This window comes from Lepisma saccharinum, chromosome 9, assembly GCF_977018435.1.
Source record: "Lepisma saccharinum chromosome 9, izLepSacc3.1, whole genome shotgun sequence".
NCBI classification, from domain to species: domain Eukaryota; kingdom Metazoa; phylum Arthropoda; class Insecta; order Zygentoma; family Lepismatidae; genus Lepisma; species Lepisma saccharinum.
Genome location: NC_139237.1, coordinates 39,008,387 through 39,025,977, shown reverse-complemented (window position 1 = coordinate 39,025,977; position 17,591 = coordinate 39,008,387). Strand labels below are relative to the sequence as shown.

General features: G+C 39.0%; 1 protein-coding gene across 5 annotated transcripts in view; it reads left to right on the top strand.

Moving 5' to 3' along the window:
• Positions 1 to 16,521, top strand: part of LOC145992631 (uncharacterized) — a 59,933-nt gene extending 43,412 nt beyond the window's left edge. For all 5 annotated transcript variants that reach the window (XM_083128996.1, XM_083128998.1, XM_083128994.1 and 2 more), the window contains 2 exons: positions 10,548 to 10,652; positions 15,857 to 16,521. In XM_083128996.1, coding sequence (XP_082985122.1) covers positions 10,548 to 10,652; positions 15,857 to 16,288 — 537 coding nt within the window. In that variant the 3' untranslated portion in view covers positions 16,289 to 16,521. The remainder of the gene's footprint in view (positions 1 to 10,547; positions 10,653 to 15,856) is intronic.
• The last annotated feature ends 1,070 nt before the right edge of the window (positions 16,522 to 17,591 follow it).

Sequence of the window (17,591 nt, the reverse complement as noted above, 5' to 3'; positions counted from 1 at the left end):
CAGTTGTGATGTTTCAATTGCATTTCAATGTTTAGTTATGCTATATTGGGGCCTTGCCGAGCGAAATATTTTGGGAAGGGGAGTTCCTTAGGTTCGATTTGATTGATTGATTTTGTTTATTATACTTCGCTCTTCTGCCACTTCTAGCTAATCATGAAAATGAGAATGAGTGATGATATGATAATGTTGGTGAAAAGACACTCACAAGGAACACCCATGCCCTGGCTAGGATTCGAACCAGGGACCCCTGGCATCGTGCTAACTACTCTGCCATGGGAGTTTGTTAGGATCATAATCATCATAAACGATGTGTGTCCTTGTTCGATTTAAAGTGTGATCAGAATCACCGTGCCATGTGCTTCCACTGGGTATCGAACCTGGGACCCCTTGATATTCATATTTTGTGTTGTGCAAATTACTCACTTTTAGCAAATATTAAAATATTTTTATGTATTAATAAAAATATAAAAATGTACAAAAACCTGAATTACTTATGACAAGTGAGTACCATCCGTCGATAAATGCAACGTTTCGGGGGTCTTACCGCCCCCTTCTTCAGGCTTTCCTTAGGCACGTATCACCACATTGCCACGTCAAGTTGTATCAAACAAGGAAAAGGGTGTGGGTTGAAGTGGTAAAACATAATTGGATTAAACTTGTCCTCGTCAAAAATAAATTGATCGTATCCCTTACCATGTTACGATACAGAACCCCCACACAAACAAATAAAAACGGTTACAACTATAAAATTCCAATCCCTCACACGGCCGTGTGGTCACCAGCAGTTACTTCCTTATAGAATGCAGGAACCTGCCACAGACTATTTCCCTCCCAGTTAGCTTATACTCTCCACTCCATTACATCATTTCTGGGTCAAAATCCCTTATTTCCTTATTAATAGAAAGGTATACGAGTCTGCCAACATTTGTAAGGAAAGAAATAAGAAACTTAACAGGGAAGACTGAAATCTAGATGACATTTGGATTAGTATGTTTAATGGATGGGAAATTGGTAAAAAGAAAACAAAATAGGTTTACAAGTTACGCCGGTGGTGATTCGCGTGGACCAGGACATAAGTGATTTTAACTCGGAAATGACATAATGGAGTGGAGAGTGTGAGCTAACTGGGAGGGAAATAGTCTGTGGCAGGTTCCTGCATTCTATAAGGAAGTAACAGCTGGTAGCCTACACGGCCATGTGAAGGATTGGAATTTTATAGTTATAACCGTTTATATTCATTTTTGTGGGGGTTCTTTATAGTAAGATGGTAAGGGATACGATCAATTTGTATTTGGCGAGGACATGTTTTATCCAAGTATGTTTTACCACTTCAACCCACACCCTTTTCCTTGTCTGATACAACTTGACGTGGCAATGTGGTGATACGTGCCTAAGGAAAGCCTGAAGAAGGGGGCGGTAAGACCCCCGAAACGTTGCATTTATCGACGGATGGTACTCACTTGTCATAAGTAATTCAGGTTTTTGTACATTTTTATATTTTTATTAATATATAAAAATATTTTAATATAGGGACCCCTTGATTCCTTATATAATATATAAACACAATATTAATACTATTATTTCAGTACTTTGGCACAACACACACACTCACGCTCACACACATGGAGCTCGAACGTGGTCCAACAGTTACTGCTCTCGCTCCTAATGTAAGTGGTGCGTGGCTTGATCCCCGGCAAAAAGTTTAGGCGTTGGCCAAGCATCGTGAGAACAATACAATGTGCTGACACACGTTACTCAATGAAAGGACATTTGGCAATCATTTCTTCTTCCTGTTCTCTGGTTTCATCTTTTCATAGTCCCTTGTTTCTTACTCCGTCTCTTTCTCTTTTCCACTATCATTTATAGTACAGTCACCGGCAAAAAAAAATGGGACTCTTGGATCCTGAATTACTTTCCTATGGCGTTATGAGTGTTACCTAACTGTATGGCGATGAGCGAACCTTAATAGTAAATCTTCAATGGAAAGTTCACTCATCGCTGCAGTGTTACGCAACCCAAATAATGCATTACACGGAAGTGAAGTATTTCAGGATAATTGTGTTTCATTTTCATTGCCAGTTATTGTACCTATGGGCTGACTCTTTAACTCGTAGAGGCTACAGTCCACCAACCTTGAGTCACCCGATAACAATGCCTCTGCAAAGTACACATTTTATATCGATACCCTCCTTTGTGTAGCTCTTTCAATGTCAATTTCCATTATACAAATTTAAATTAATTTTTGACTACTGCCGAATAGATGCTTTCTATTTCAAATGTGAATATTGAGACACAATTAGAAATTTGTTAGGTTAAATATAAAGATGATGTTCTTAATTGTACCACTTTGGTTCTACCGAGATTCTCACTCACGACGTCATTCTCACTCACTCAGCTGTTACAAAGGACATTCACATAGCGTGACGTCACTCGAGAGTATGAAGTCCATTCCAATACTATACAATACGCGTGAGTTCTCGTAGCACCGGGCAACCTGTGTTTGCGACCGTGCGATTGCAGTTAACGGCCGCTCTCCGTCTATTGGCTTCTTTAATCCAGATTTCATCAGTGCGCACAACTTGGACTACTGTTGGTGTTCCTCATGGCTCCTACCGGTGGCGCCACACCCAAAAACAAAAATTCTACCCCCAAGCAAAACACTCACTTTGGTTTCGAACAGGGTGGCCCTGTCCGTCATTCCCCCCCACCTTCACCTCTGACAAAAAGGAAGCCTGATTCGCCCCTACAACAGCCCCAGGACCACTGGAAAAAGTCATTCAACCCGTCACCTGCAAACCCCTTCAGCCCCTCAGCCACCCCTTCCTCCCAGACACCAGGCACCAACGTTCAGACATCAAACTCCAATGCGACTGGCGTATCTTCAATAGACAGTGTTCCCGTTTCTCAGACTATCAAGCTAGAGATGCACAGAAAACTGGTATTAGAAATTACTACCCTCGTCGCTAAAGATAAAAACATATCAGAAGAAAGAAAATCCATCCTCTTAGAACTGATGAGCAAATTAGAACAACTACATGAAGAAACAGTGTCGGAGAACAAATCACTCAACGCCGTAAATAAAATCCTTCAAGATAGAAATCACCATGTCCAATCTGCAACCCCTAGAGAAGACGTATTATACTCCCAGGTTGTATCAACAAAAAAAACTGACAAACAACAACAAATACAGAAAGCCACATCTACCGTAAAGCACACTGTCTTTATGTCCGACAAAGACAGGAAAATGAATGCTAAGAAGATACAGGAAATCTTGACCACCACAGTAAATCCAGTGAGGGAAAATATCAAAATCAAAAGCATAAGAACCACAAATCAAATGGTGATAGTGGAAACAGCTTCCAGAGAAGGAGCCGAGAAATTAATTAATAATAAAGATCTTCCTAAACACAACATCAAAGTAGAAAACCCTCGAAAAAAGGATCCACTTCTGATCATATATGACGTTCCGGCCAATAAAGACCCAGAGGAATTTTACACAGAATTTTACAGCCTTAATCTCCAAGAATCAATTCCATATGAAGAATACACAAATGATTTCAATGTGAGATTTAAAACAGGACCCCGTAACAGCAACACAGTACATCTAGTTGTACAAACCACAAGTAAAATTAGAAAAATCCTTCTTCGCACAGAAAACGTATATTTACCGTTCCTATCTCTTTTCATCAAAGATTATATCGTGGTTGCACGTTGCCTGAAATGTGGAGATCTGGGCCACGTAGTAAAATACTGCAAAAACAAACCCTTGTGCACCCATTGTGGAAATGAGAATCATGAACGCCAACACTGTGATAAAAAAAACCAACCGAAAACATGCATTCCATGTAAAAACAGGAACAAAACATGCAATAGTAAAGACAACAAAGACTGCCCAACATACACCCTCATGTGGCAAAGACTAGTGGACAAGACAGACTATGGAGAACACCCCTAAAACAAAACGGAAAAGAAATCCACCAAGTAGAAGAAAAAGAAACGCTAAAAGAGCGGCAGCATACCGACTAAAAAAAGCAATCGATTTAGTAAACTCTTCCACGCTAAACCCAGAAGCTCCCCCCTTCATGTACCCATATAGCACATACTTCAATCCCCCAACCCTTCTCGACCTCTCTACTGAACCGTCCAACCTATCGGAGAATATAAAATTCACTACAAACACCCATTCCATCCTCAACGACCCTTTTCCAACACCTTCTGCCCCAATTGAGGTAATAAAACCCACTCTGACACGAACACCTACATCTGACACATCATCTCACACCCCTCTCACATTCAAGAAAATTGAACTCACTGCAGAAGACACACTTGACTTATAGGACACCGATCTCGATACTGACTCGGAACCTCCATCACCCTCGCCAGAACACTCATCCCATCCCTCGGATCCGTACCTAATATATAGAAACTTCGAACACAACTTGAAACTTTCACGCCTAGAAGAGAGAGATATTCTCATTACTGCACTGAGACTACTAGTCAGGAAGAAGCATAGCAAGGGCAACACTATTACCTTCCCCATACCAGAAGCAGTGGACAGGATAACGTTAAAAACTTACAACCTTCCTACCGACACAGAGGAGCTGCTCTGGCTAACCGAGACAGCTTTCGGACGTCGCGGAGAGTCCCTGGTACTTGACGATGTTTACGCGGACTTTGTAAGGGCACACGGGAGAATGGAGTTCATAGCTACAAACGAATGGCCCCGATGCCACCAATTAGTACGGCACTCATAGATAACGACAAGATACGCGTTGCACAGATCAACACCAGAAGAAGCAAGCTTGCAACACTTGAAACAATCAATTACTGCAAAGAGCAATACATTGACATAATTCTCATGCAAGAACCATACACATCCAAAAACAAAATTCCCTACATTCCACTCAACGTTCACACAATTCAGGACCGCAATCAAACCATGGCAGCAATAATTAACCTAAACAGAAATCTAACAATCACCAAAATAGCACAATTTTGTGACACACACATAAACTGCGCTCAAATATCTTCCGAGCATGGTTCTTGGATCCTAATAAATAGTTATTTTCAATTCAGCCATGACATAGACCCATATTTGGAAAAAATCGATCTGATCTGCAATGCGTACAAAAACTACAAGATCATAATCACAGCTGACACGAACTCCTCCTCTCCGTGGTGGTACAGCCAAGAAACCGACACCAAGTGGGTAGCCATGGAGGAATTCATTTCTGAGCACAACCTACAAGTCGAAAATCAGCCAGATAATCCCCCCACCTACAGGGGAAGGGCGGGCGCCTCAAGCAACATTGATCTAACACTCACGAATGCAAGGGCCTTGGGCGATGTCCAAAACTGGAAAGTTATAGATCTCGCCACAACAAGCGACCACAACTTAATACTATTCGACTTAATCTACAGGCAACATCAGCTTGAACAGACAAACCAGGAGAACATATTGAACTGGAGAAAAATCGATCATCAAAAATTCCTAGAAAAGCTCATTATCCCTGAACAATTGGACCAACAAAAATCACTCAACACGCTCGCAGAGGAACTCTCTGCAAACATCAGACAAGCAATTGAAAATTCATCACCCAGAAATAACCAAAGGAAAATGAAGAGGAAGCCATGGCCAAAGAAATTAACCAACCTTAAGAAACAAATGCAAAAAGCCAGGAAACTATATCAAAAATCCATCATCGCACAATACAGAAATGCCAACCTCCAGATTTACCGTGCCAAAAAAAAGCAATACGAAACCGAGCTACTAAATTATAAGACACAACAATGGAATATCTTCATCGAAAAACGTCTGGAATTAAATAAATGGGGCACCCCGTATAAAATCGCTACCGGCAAAATAAAAAAACCGCAAACCATTTCCACCTTAATTAATGACGAGAACAACACGAATATGACAAAGGACTTGGAAGAAACCATCAACTTCTTAATGAAGAATCTCATACCAGACGACAAACCTGAAAACGACAGCGAGGAAAATAAGGATACAAGAAAAATCTATCACCAGCCATATCCAGAATCACCAATATTACCTTTCACTACCCAGGAAGTAGAAAACGAAATAAGCAGCATGAAAATGAAGAAGTCCCCGGGACCAGACGGAATTCCTGTGGAAATAATACAAGAAATCACCCCAGTACTTACGCCTTACATTACTCAACTATTTAATGAGTGCCTTGTTCAGAAGATATTCCCAGAAACCTGGAAGGAAGCAAACTTAATAATCATCAAGAAACATCCAAATAAAGATGAAACCAGGGTCAATTCATACAGACCAATATGCCTTCTCAACGTTTTGGGAAAACTCTTCGAGAAACTTATCCTAAAAAGACTCAAAGAATTTCGCCTGCTCAAACCCATATCAGGGATACAATTTGGGTTCACGAAAGGTAAATGCACTGACGATGCATTACGCCTTCTATCGTCTACAACACAAAACACTCCAAACAAGTACATGGTTGGAATCATGGTGGACATCGCCGGGGCATTTGACAACTTGTGGTGGCCCAGCCTTTTTCAAACACTTAAAAATATGAACTGCCCAGGTACACTCTTCCTACTTCTGAAAAGTTATTTCTCTAACAGAAAAATTAGCATCAAATATCCGGATCTACAAATGAGTAAGATCACGTCAAAAGGTTGTCCTCAGGGTTCCATTCTGGGACCCGAGCTTTGGAATACTAACTTGGAGCCTGCGCTTATGAAACTACAAGACCATCCAGACATAGACCAGATCATAGCTTATGCGGATGACATTATCATGCTCACTTCCGGTAACTCAAGAAGGGAAATCGAAGATAAAGCATCCACTGCAATCAATATGTTATCCAATTGGTGTGATCATGCTAAACTCAAAATAGCTTCGGAAAAGACTCATTATATTATCCTTAAGGGGAAGTTACAAAGAAACCCTCAAATCAAACTCAGAGAAAGAAATTTAAAAAGAGTAAGAGAAGCTAAATACCTTGGCATTACTCTTCAAGAGAAGATGTTTTTTAACAGACACATAGCCCTGGCAACAACCCAGGCCGAAACAACTATAAACAGTCTAGCCACATTGAGTTCAGCAAACTACAACCTTCCACTATCACACATAAAAACATATCTCATTACCATATATAATTCTATTATTTCCTATGGCTCGCCCCTGTGGGCCATGGAAACCAGTAAACAGTACATTAAAAACAGATTGAGATCTTCACAACGCAAAGTGATACTTCGCCTAACGGGTGCATTCAGAACAACCTCAACCCTGGCTCTTCTCATGATTGCGGGCCTACAGCCTATTGAAATCGTTATTAAAACTAGAGCATCAAAGTATTACTTTAGAAATGGACAAGAGGACGAAATCTATAAACTAATTGGAATACGCCCTGCCACGGTACCAGAAATTTACAACCACTTGTTTAGCGTCTGGCAACAGGAATGGACACAAGCCACGCAAGGAAGGAGACTTCACAGCTTCCTTCCAAACATAAAAGAACGACTTTCGATGGACCATTTCCATCCCACGAGAGGTCTCATACATTTCCTAACGGGACACGGTCCCTACGGTCAACACCTAAATAAGCACAACCTCAGACAGACTGATAAATGCCTGAAATGTAAAACCGAGACGGACACACCGGAACATAAAGCCTTCTTTTGCCAGACATCAAACAAACAAATCGAAGATTTAAGACAAAAGCTACCAAACTTCAACACGTACCAGTTAATAAGAAATCCCGAGCACTTTACGTCACTAAACAACTTAACAAACCTGGTGTCGAAAGAGGAACATTCCCTCTTCAAATCCGGCATCACTCACCTCCCCATTCAACCCCTACCTCCGGAATGTAATATACCCCCCAGAAGATCACAAAGAATCCACCTTCGACAAACTCAACAACAGGACATCCCTCCTTAGGACTAAGATCACCAAGAGGATAATGAAGCAGAACTTCCCACAGGAACATCAAGAAGGAGACACTAATACAGAAGACAGTGATACGCCAAAACGAAAAAAGGTTACGTCTCCCCGGAGAAAGGCAAAGGATAACACTGCAAGGACTCGACCTAGGAACCAACCGAATTTAACCAAGATTCTTCTTTTTCGTTTCTTTCTTAAATTGTAATCTTACACCCCCTTCTTTATTCTCGTTACTAAACACACTGCAAACTTCTCTCACTGATTCTTGACAATTCTCTATATTTCCACTACCGAACGTACTAATGTACCCGATACTTCCCAGGAAATCCCTCCCTACTTCTTCCCTTCCTGATGATGTCCCGGGTACCAACCGTCGTACCGATGTTCATCCCAGTCCAACCAACTCTTGCTGGTCTCCCGCAAGTCTCCTTGCATCAGGTACCACTCGTTCTTTCATATCTCTTCCTACTATTAATACGTACATCTCAAAGCCAATAATACTCTCACTATCTCAAACATAACATACTAGAACATAGACCCTGCTTAACATTCATAGAATCGTGTTAATGTCCATTCCTCATCTCATCCATCAACACTAATGCACACGACACACAATAAAACTTATCCTAAGAAAACATTACCCACCCAATTACACACTTATGTAATTTCGTATCTGTGATCATAAATAATATTAATGTTAAACACTAACACTTATTTACTTCCTACTATTTCTAACCTTTATCTTAATCTTCTTACCTTGTAGAATGATGTGAAACCAACTTTGTTCAGGAAAACCGAACAAATTTGGTTCTTCACACTGGGACGTTCTTGCCAATGTCACAGTGAATTATTGTAATTAAAAAAATAATGGAAATCAAGGATGAATCAAAGAAAAGCGGGGGAATCCGTAAAAAATTCACGGAACTGACGCCCTGGGTTAATTTTCAGGTACCAGGGCATAAGCACATACCTCCGAAAGTAGCTTGACTACTTTTATCCGTATACATAAAAAAAAAAAAATAATTGTTCTATGTAACCATATATTGTATACTGTTTAGGAAATAAAATTCTTTGTATTTGGCAATCATTTCTTCTTCCTGTTCTCTGGTTTCATCTTTTCATAGTCCCTTGTTTCTTACTCCGTCTCTTTCTCTTTTCCACTATCATTTATAGTACAGTCACCGGCAAAAAAAAATGGGACTCTTGGATCCTGAATTACTTTCCTATGGCGTTATGAGTGTTACCTAACTGTATGGCGATGAGCGAACCTTAATAGTAAATCTTCAATGGAAAGTTCACTCATCGCTGCAGTGTTACGCAACCCAAATAATGCATTACACGGAAGTGAAGTATTTCAGGATAATTGTGTTTCATTTTCATTGCCAGTTATTGTACCTATGGGCTGACTCTTTAACTCGTAGGGGCTACAGTCCACCAACCTTGAGTCACCCGATAACAATGCCTCTGCAAAGTACACATTTTATATCGATACCCTCCTTTGTGTAGCTCTTTCAATGTCAATTTCCATTATACAAATTTAAATTAATTTTTGACTACTGCCGAATAGATGCTTTCTATTTCAAATGTGAATATTGAGACACAATTAGAAATTTGTTAGGTTAAATATAAAGATGATGTTCTTAATTGTACCACTTTGGTTCTACCGAGATTTAACTAATCGTAAAGATGACTGTTGGTGATGATCTGATGTAATTGAAGAGACACTCACAAATAACATCCATAACATTTGAACCTGGAACACCTGGTGCCATAGCGCATAGCTCTAACTACACTCCTGGGTTCGAATCCCGGCCTAGGCATGGATGTTTGTGAGGGTCCATTCATCAATTTCATCATGTCATCACTCATCCCCATCTTTGCAAATTAGCCAAAAGTGGCCTCAAAAACAAAGTAAAATAAGACAAATCTTCAATCTAACTACTCCACCACAGAGGTCAAATATGTAACACTTTGTGGCTTATTACTTACATCACTATATTTATGTTAATCCAATTATTTTCTGAACAAATTACAGAATTATATTTAAGACCATTTAATAATTTCTCCTATTTTACATTGTTTTTCTGTCAATTATGACTAGACAAAATGATCACAATGAATAATGAGTAAGTTGAACTCATGAAAGGACAACCAGAGTCAAAGTTTTTTTTTTTAAAGTCCACTCTATGCCCATATAGGCTCACTAATCGGTTATTGGACACACAGCTTAAAGTGGGAACCGAACCATTCTGCAATGTGCCTCCAACAGGGATTGAACCCAGGTTTCGTTGATTATAAACACCAGTAGTGTTACCACTATGCCATTGGAGAAACATGGTGAAAGGACACTCATCCCATCCGGGGATTTGAACCTGGAACCTTCAGTGGAAAGATCGTAAGTCAACAATTGAATGCATTCGATCACATACGTATTTAATAATAATAATACATAGTGTAGCATTATTTTTATATAGAATTATAACGACAATATGTTACAGATAAATTTATATTTATTTAGAATGCATTTAAGTTCAGGCATTATTCCATTTATTTAATTATCTCCTTCGTGGTCTGCCAAAAAGTAATTCTCCTGTTTGCAATCATTTCTCTCCAGTATGAGTCAAAGCTCCAGAAGTGCCAGGACGAGTTGTCTTCCACGAGGATGGAGAACCAGCACATCCGGAAGAGAGCGGATGCTAACATGGCCATCTACAGGAAGGTATGTCGTTTGTCTGGCCACTTATCCATTCTTATTTTAATGCATTTAATTTCACACAGCATTTCATGAAACTAAGTTAATTTTATGGTGCTCCTGACATGGTGTTTCAAACCGAAGACGATTCTTGGCCTGCTTTGATTACTATCTTTGAGTCAATCTGTGTGATTTGATTTATGACTGATGTAATTATGTGATGAAGTTGATGAAGGAACACTCACAAATAACACCCATGCTCAGGCCTGGATTTAAACCCGGGAATTCTGGTGTCATAGTGAGTAGTAACCACTCTGCCACTAAGGCCAGCCTTGAGTCATATGCTTTCCTTTGTATTCACTTGTATTTTGGATGGAATTAAGTTGGGCAAAAAGCTCTGATAGTCTTGAACCCGAAGGTTTATTGCCATAGCAACATAAGTGTTCCATCCATCACTATTACAGGTAAAGTGAACATAATTACTAAAGTCTAAATCACAAACCCTGAGACCTTCTGTAAACAAACGGTCTCACCGATTCGATGTATAACTCCGCGTCAGCTGATTCATGACCGCAATCATCTGCTGTTACACTCATAGTTCGCCGCACCTATCCATTTTATATAAGAGCCTCTGAATGTGAGAACCCGCTCTCAAAACATCAGACGAATATGCAGCCGCATACATTGTTACTTTCCCGGTCATTCTCTCTTTCATAACCCTTAAAACTGCAGACACTGACACACCACTGCACTGGGATACGAACTTAACCACTTCATTTACTGGTTTCTCAGGATACCACTGACAGAACGTTACATAAATATTGAGTAGAATCTGTTTCTCACCTCTTTTCAAAGGCTGTCCTTGCTGGTGTTTTGAAAACAAGCTCGGAGAACACGGAGACCTTCCCGCACGCATAGAACTCGGCATGTTATTTGTCTAAGGATAAGTCAGGCAATATTACTAAGTTGCACTACTTCCTTGCTGTTCACATGATTATTTTTAGAAAATAATATACGTATAAAATATCATTATGTACACAAATCTCTAAGCTCATTGAAAGTTACAATGCATATTAGTGCAAAATGTTCACACTTATCTTGCCTTGCCATGTCACCAAGTTATTTTACGAAGTGCACTATATTTGGTGGAACAAAATCGTTATTAGGATGCTTGTCAAAGTTCCCAACCGCAATAAATTTACGAACTTTTTGTCTTGTTTTGATCATCATCATCAATATATTTATTGGACTTGCAGCATTGCATATGGCTGTTATGCCCATTATATATTATATTTACATAAGATACAATTTACATAAAATCTACAAACAAATTTCAAATACACTCCTATCTATATCATCCTTAGAAATATACATTACCATGTTATATCATTTTGTCTAAAAAAATGCAAGTAAAATATATTCAATTCACATGCAAGAAAGAAGCCAAATTTATGGGAAATGATTACTGGTGCAAAGAGTTAACCATAAAGGTGAAGCAATAAGTTAAAAAAGAAAGAGCATTGGGTTTAAAGTGAGACTTCACTAGCGGCAGCGTATCCCATACTACAAATTGGCCATTGTTTTACCTTACGTAATGAATCCTGTAACAAGGCTGGATTTTCGTGTGGATTATTTTACTTCTATGAGTTTGCAATGCTTTCTGCATGCAGGTGGTTTTGTTTACAGAAGGTCTCAGGGTTTGTGATTTGAACTTTAGTAACAATTATATCAATTGATGCAGTTGTGCATGGTCGAAACTTCTGATACGATGCATTCCTATTGCGTTGAGAGATGTCAAGGGACACAATTCAATGTTTCTTTTTGTATATGAATCAAACTTTAATATATTTTCTTGCATTTTTCCATTTTGTTGTATGGGGCTGTCTACCAGCCTGGAATACCTGAAAAAGTCAAAAAAATATTTTTTTCTGCATATGTCGTGGAAATCTTAGGGAAATTTTTTGTGTTTCTGGAAAAACCCAACATTTTTGTAGTAGTGTAGTAAAAGTTGGTTTTTGAATAAAGAAAGAAGAGAGAAGCTAGAAATGTTTAATTTGTTGTAGATAAACTTCAGTTTTTGTATGCTGAATATTACTGGTAGTTACAGCAGAAATTGCATATTACTCAAGAAAAATGTGTCATATTTTGAACTATTTTCAAGTAGAAATTTACTATAGGAAGTGGCTAGTAGCATTTACCACTATCTTGTCGCAATATTCTGGTTGTGTTTGGTTGATATTAGAATTAATATGTACATATGCTACTAAATTTTACTATAATTTATACTATATTTGTTACGATTTTTTACAAAAGAAAAAAAATTTATAACCTTCAGTCAATATGTGGCAAGTAATATCCAACAGCCAATGTCTGTCCACTTTCCCTTCTGGTAATTACTTTTAAGACTTGAAGTGAATATTCTAAAATCTTGGTTAAGTGTGATTTTAGTCTTCAATGACACCGTACACACATGTTTAAATACATGAATTGTTGTCTCAATTACTTGGTCTGGAAAATTTTTGTAAATGGCCTGCAAAACCTGCAAAAGTCAAGGAATTTTATTTTTACGAAATTGTAAATACCCTGTTGCATCATTAAATGGTACTACTGGCATTTTCTCCTATTCTTCGTAATATCATTCTTGTAGAATGCGTAGAAAGATGTAAATGACTGATATTTAATACACTATACAAAATATAACATTATTCCCTGCATTTTTCTTTAATGATGTACTGGTTTTCTTTTCTTTAAATATCAAAATGGTTAATTTTGCTTGGAAGAAAGTTATAAAATACTTCATGCATTGTTGTCAAGTAATACCATAGTAATCTTCTAATATATAAAAATGGATGTATGTACAGTTGGGAGCTGAGAAAACTGCGAGTGCGGGGTGAGGTTTGGGGTGAATGGGGAGGAAGTGTGGGAAGGGTAGCTTCGACTTGGTGTTCAATTTTTCAGTGTTGCCAGACATGCAGAAGTCCCTGTAGGAAAGGGTGAGAATCTGATAATGGAATCGGGACTTACAGTGTGAGGTGCAGTCTGGCGTTCGGAAAAGTTCGGGACCATTCGTGAACCTCCAGCCATGGGACATCCCAAAGACCAGCAACGGCATAGGAATTCACACTTCTTCCGTGTTTTCGGAAATAAATTTGTTTTAAAAATGAATGTTCTGGCGTGTGTGTATAAGTAAATGTATATGTATAGAGCAGACTATAGTAAACTGTTTCGGTGAAGGTTAACTATCAATAGAATTAACATGCAACGAAAAGCGAGAAAGCCGGCGGGGGGGTTGAGCAAAGGTTTATTCAGAATTTTTTATTTGAGGGGCGTAAGTTTGTGTTTATGGGTGTGAAAAGGTATGCTTAGACTTAGAGTCAAAATGACCATAAATTTGTCCTTTTATAAAAATTGTGTGGGGTGTTAGGGCGTAGTTGGTGGATAAATCACTGGGGCTGAGACAATACAACTTCATGTTCCATAATCCGAAAGTTGCAAAAATACGATGCTACATACCAAAATGTAAATACAAACAAGAGAGAAAATGTACTACTCTGCATAAGTTAAAATTAATTGATCCATGTCCAGGAAAGAAGCATTAACAAGATGCTAGGAAATACACAAAAAGGGTGCACACACCCTTACTTTCTTAGTCACGTTGATTTGTGATTTGTGAAGTTTTACTCCATTCTTAGTATTGCTTTCACTTGTTACTATGTAATATGTTCCATTCATTTGCAATGCGTTTTCGTACCATGCCTTTTTTATTTATGCCGCTGCCACCCTGAAAGGAAGACGAGCTGGCTGCACATGGCGACAACAGGCAGGTCAGTTTCGCATTCCTCAGCCTCGCAGTCTTCTCAGCTCCCAACTGTATGTGTATGTTTGTTCCGGCATAACTCTCGAATGCCTGGAGCAATTTCAACCAAACTTGGTACACATATCACTTGCAATCTGGAAAGAAATACTGTGGGGGTAATACACCCCTGGTACCCGTAGGGGCAGGGGTGGGAAGGGGGTGACATGCAAAAATATCGAAAACGAGCGATGTTAGTGTGGAATACATAATTTTCGGGGTGGCTAAGATGAATAGTGACACTGTGAATGCCTTTCAAATTCCTGGCACCCCTAGGGGTGGGAACGGGGTGACATGTAAAAATAATCGAAAACAACAGATATTAATTTGAAATCCATAGTTTTTGGGTTCGCTAAGGTGAATAGTGATACTATGAATGCCGTTCAACTCCTAGTTCATCACCTATTGGCATGGGGAATGAGAGGGGGTGAAAAATAAAATTTCAAAAATGACCTATATTAGCTTCAAATCCATAGTTTTCAGAGTCGCTAAGCTAATTGGTGACATTCACGATACATCAGATGTGTTTAAAACCTTATCTTTTTGCACAGATTTTCTGCACTTCTTGCTTTAATTTTGTTTGCTTTTTGTTTACTTTTCTTTGTGCAGATTACTGAAGCAGACGTGGATATAGTAAACAGCTATTATTGACCACATTTTTGTGAACTCTTGAATTTGTTCCACTTATAAAATGTAAAGTTTCTAATTCGTCATTAGTAGCAAAGTCCCCTGGTCTGCATTTTGCAGACTAATGAGGCTCTGGTGACTTGACAGACGGTTAGTATAATCATTGCCTATGTTGTGTGCTGTCCATTTGCATTTGTGATTGTCCTTTCATCAATTTCATTGTATCACTAATCATCGTGATCTTTGTGATTCGACAAATGTGGCAGAGAACCGGAGTAAAATAAATCAACAACTAACAATGTTAATTTGCTTATTACGAGAAAAGAACACTGATTTTGTAAAAAATGAATATAGATTTTTGAAAAAAATGGAAGAAAAGATAATTTTTTGAAAGATAGAGGAACAAAACTGAATTGGTCACACAAACAACGTTGTATCCAATAAAAAACAAATGCTGCAGAAACAGCAAAACAATCAAAACAATCAGCCATGTTTCTTTCTCACATTTTTCCTCAAACAGGAAGTTCCAAGGAGCAGAAAACTCTTCCGTATGTTCATAAACGGTGTCACCTCTATATTCTAGAAGCCAAAAGCAAACTTTTCTCCACTTTAATATGTCTGTCGGTGAAACTGTTGGCTATAACATTGTTCGGTTTAATTCTTGAAAAGAAATAGAAATAATAGCAGTTATTGAAAAATAATACCAAAAAATTCAATCTGTAATTACAGTGTACTTTTGATCTTTCAACAGAAGCTGGTTGACATCGAGAGGCAGTACACGTCAGAGCTTGAGAAGCTGAAGAACAGTGTCTACAGCAGCCGCCACTCTTTCCCCTTGCTTCACACCTCCCCTCCATTCCACCGCGAGAAGTACGAAGGGGACTACACTAGCAAATCCTCCTCCACTACAACCACCGCCACCGCAGCCAGCCGTTCCCTTACTAGCATCACCCAAGAACAAGAGAGCTCTTCTGCTCAAGATGAAGCTGGGGACAGAGCATCCACCAACTCCGACAGCGAGCACCAGCTCAAGGCCACTTCCAGCTCCTCCACCACCAACCTGCAAACTTTGAGCTCCGGTGAAGGTTCCGAGGGCCAACAGCGCCCCCTTCTGCCCCCCAGGGTGATGTTCCCTGTCATCAAGAAGAGGAAACTCTTCACAAGCAGTAGCAGTCTTCTTTAAAACCCCACCTTCAGTGTCTTCTGAATTTTCTGTAGATGGAAATTGTTTTCATGTTAGATTCGTCTATATTGTTCTTTGGTAATTGTTCTCAAGACTTTTCTTTGATGTTTTGTCATATCTGTTTGTGATGTTTCTGTGATTGTAACGTTAAATTCTGCTCTTCAGATTTAACAATTATTTCTGTATTTATCGACACATTGTTGTAAAATCAGATTAAATAAAACAATTTCAATTCCAGCATATTGTGGGACTTAAGAATTCTTTAAGTTTGCTCATTGACAAGTTATATTTTTAGATAGTATGCAATCCTGTATAATTAAATTATGTATCTATACAAGTGAATGGAAGGAGCCTGTTTACTTTTGATGAACTGTCACTATTTTTGCAGTATCTGTGTACTATTGTATGATATATCAGTTTAGGTTTTTACCTTTGAAACAGATTTGCAACGAATGAAAATTTAGTCAAATCTTTTCTACAAAAACCTTAAACTAATATCGAATAAATCTTTCTCGCCTCTTTTTTAGGATTTTTTGAAACTTTATCTCTGCTATGAGTTGTTCATCCCCTCTCGTTTATTAAACATTTTGCTTTCTTATGGGGGAAGGGTGAAAAACACTCATCACTGTTGAATGGTATATGTGATTTAACAATCCTGGGCATATTAATATCTGAATTTGGTGATCTTGTCTTTGTATAATTTGGGTTTGAGTCGTAACCAGGCATGTCTCTCATCTGACCAAAACTCATTCTCATGATAGTAATAATAACCCGTGGCGCAACAGCCCATTGAGGGCCGGAGCCCACCTACCATCTGCCAGTCTCACTTCCACGTGATTCTACTCACTCTAACCTGAGGTGGGAGATCATTCAACCAGTTACGGGGTGACGTGTGGTCAGCACGATGAACCCCCTGTTGTTATTGTAAGTTTTTATGACCAGGCTGCGCTACTCATTCATAGTTTCTCAATTTCCTCACGATGGTGGGTGGCCACCGGTTCCATACATAGGCTGAAATCTCGAGAGAAAAGTTGTTACACTTCCCCAAGGAGACTCGAACCTGCGCACGTCCCTCAGCCGGAGTCCAAAACTTGACGCCTTAGACCGCACGACCATGGCCTCATGATAATGATTAGTTTAAAAGTTAGCATACCCACATTACACAACTTAAAATAAATGAACAAAAATGCCTGCACAAAAAAGGAGTCGGGGGGGGACTTTGAAGTCAGCCCGCATACATTCCCGGGTGTGCACTTCGTCCTGATATCTTTAAATAAACCAGGACATCAGTTGCTCTGAATTT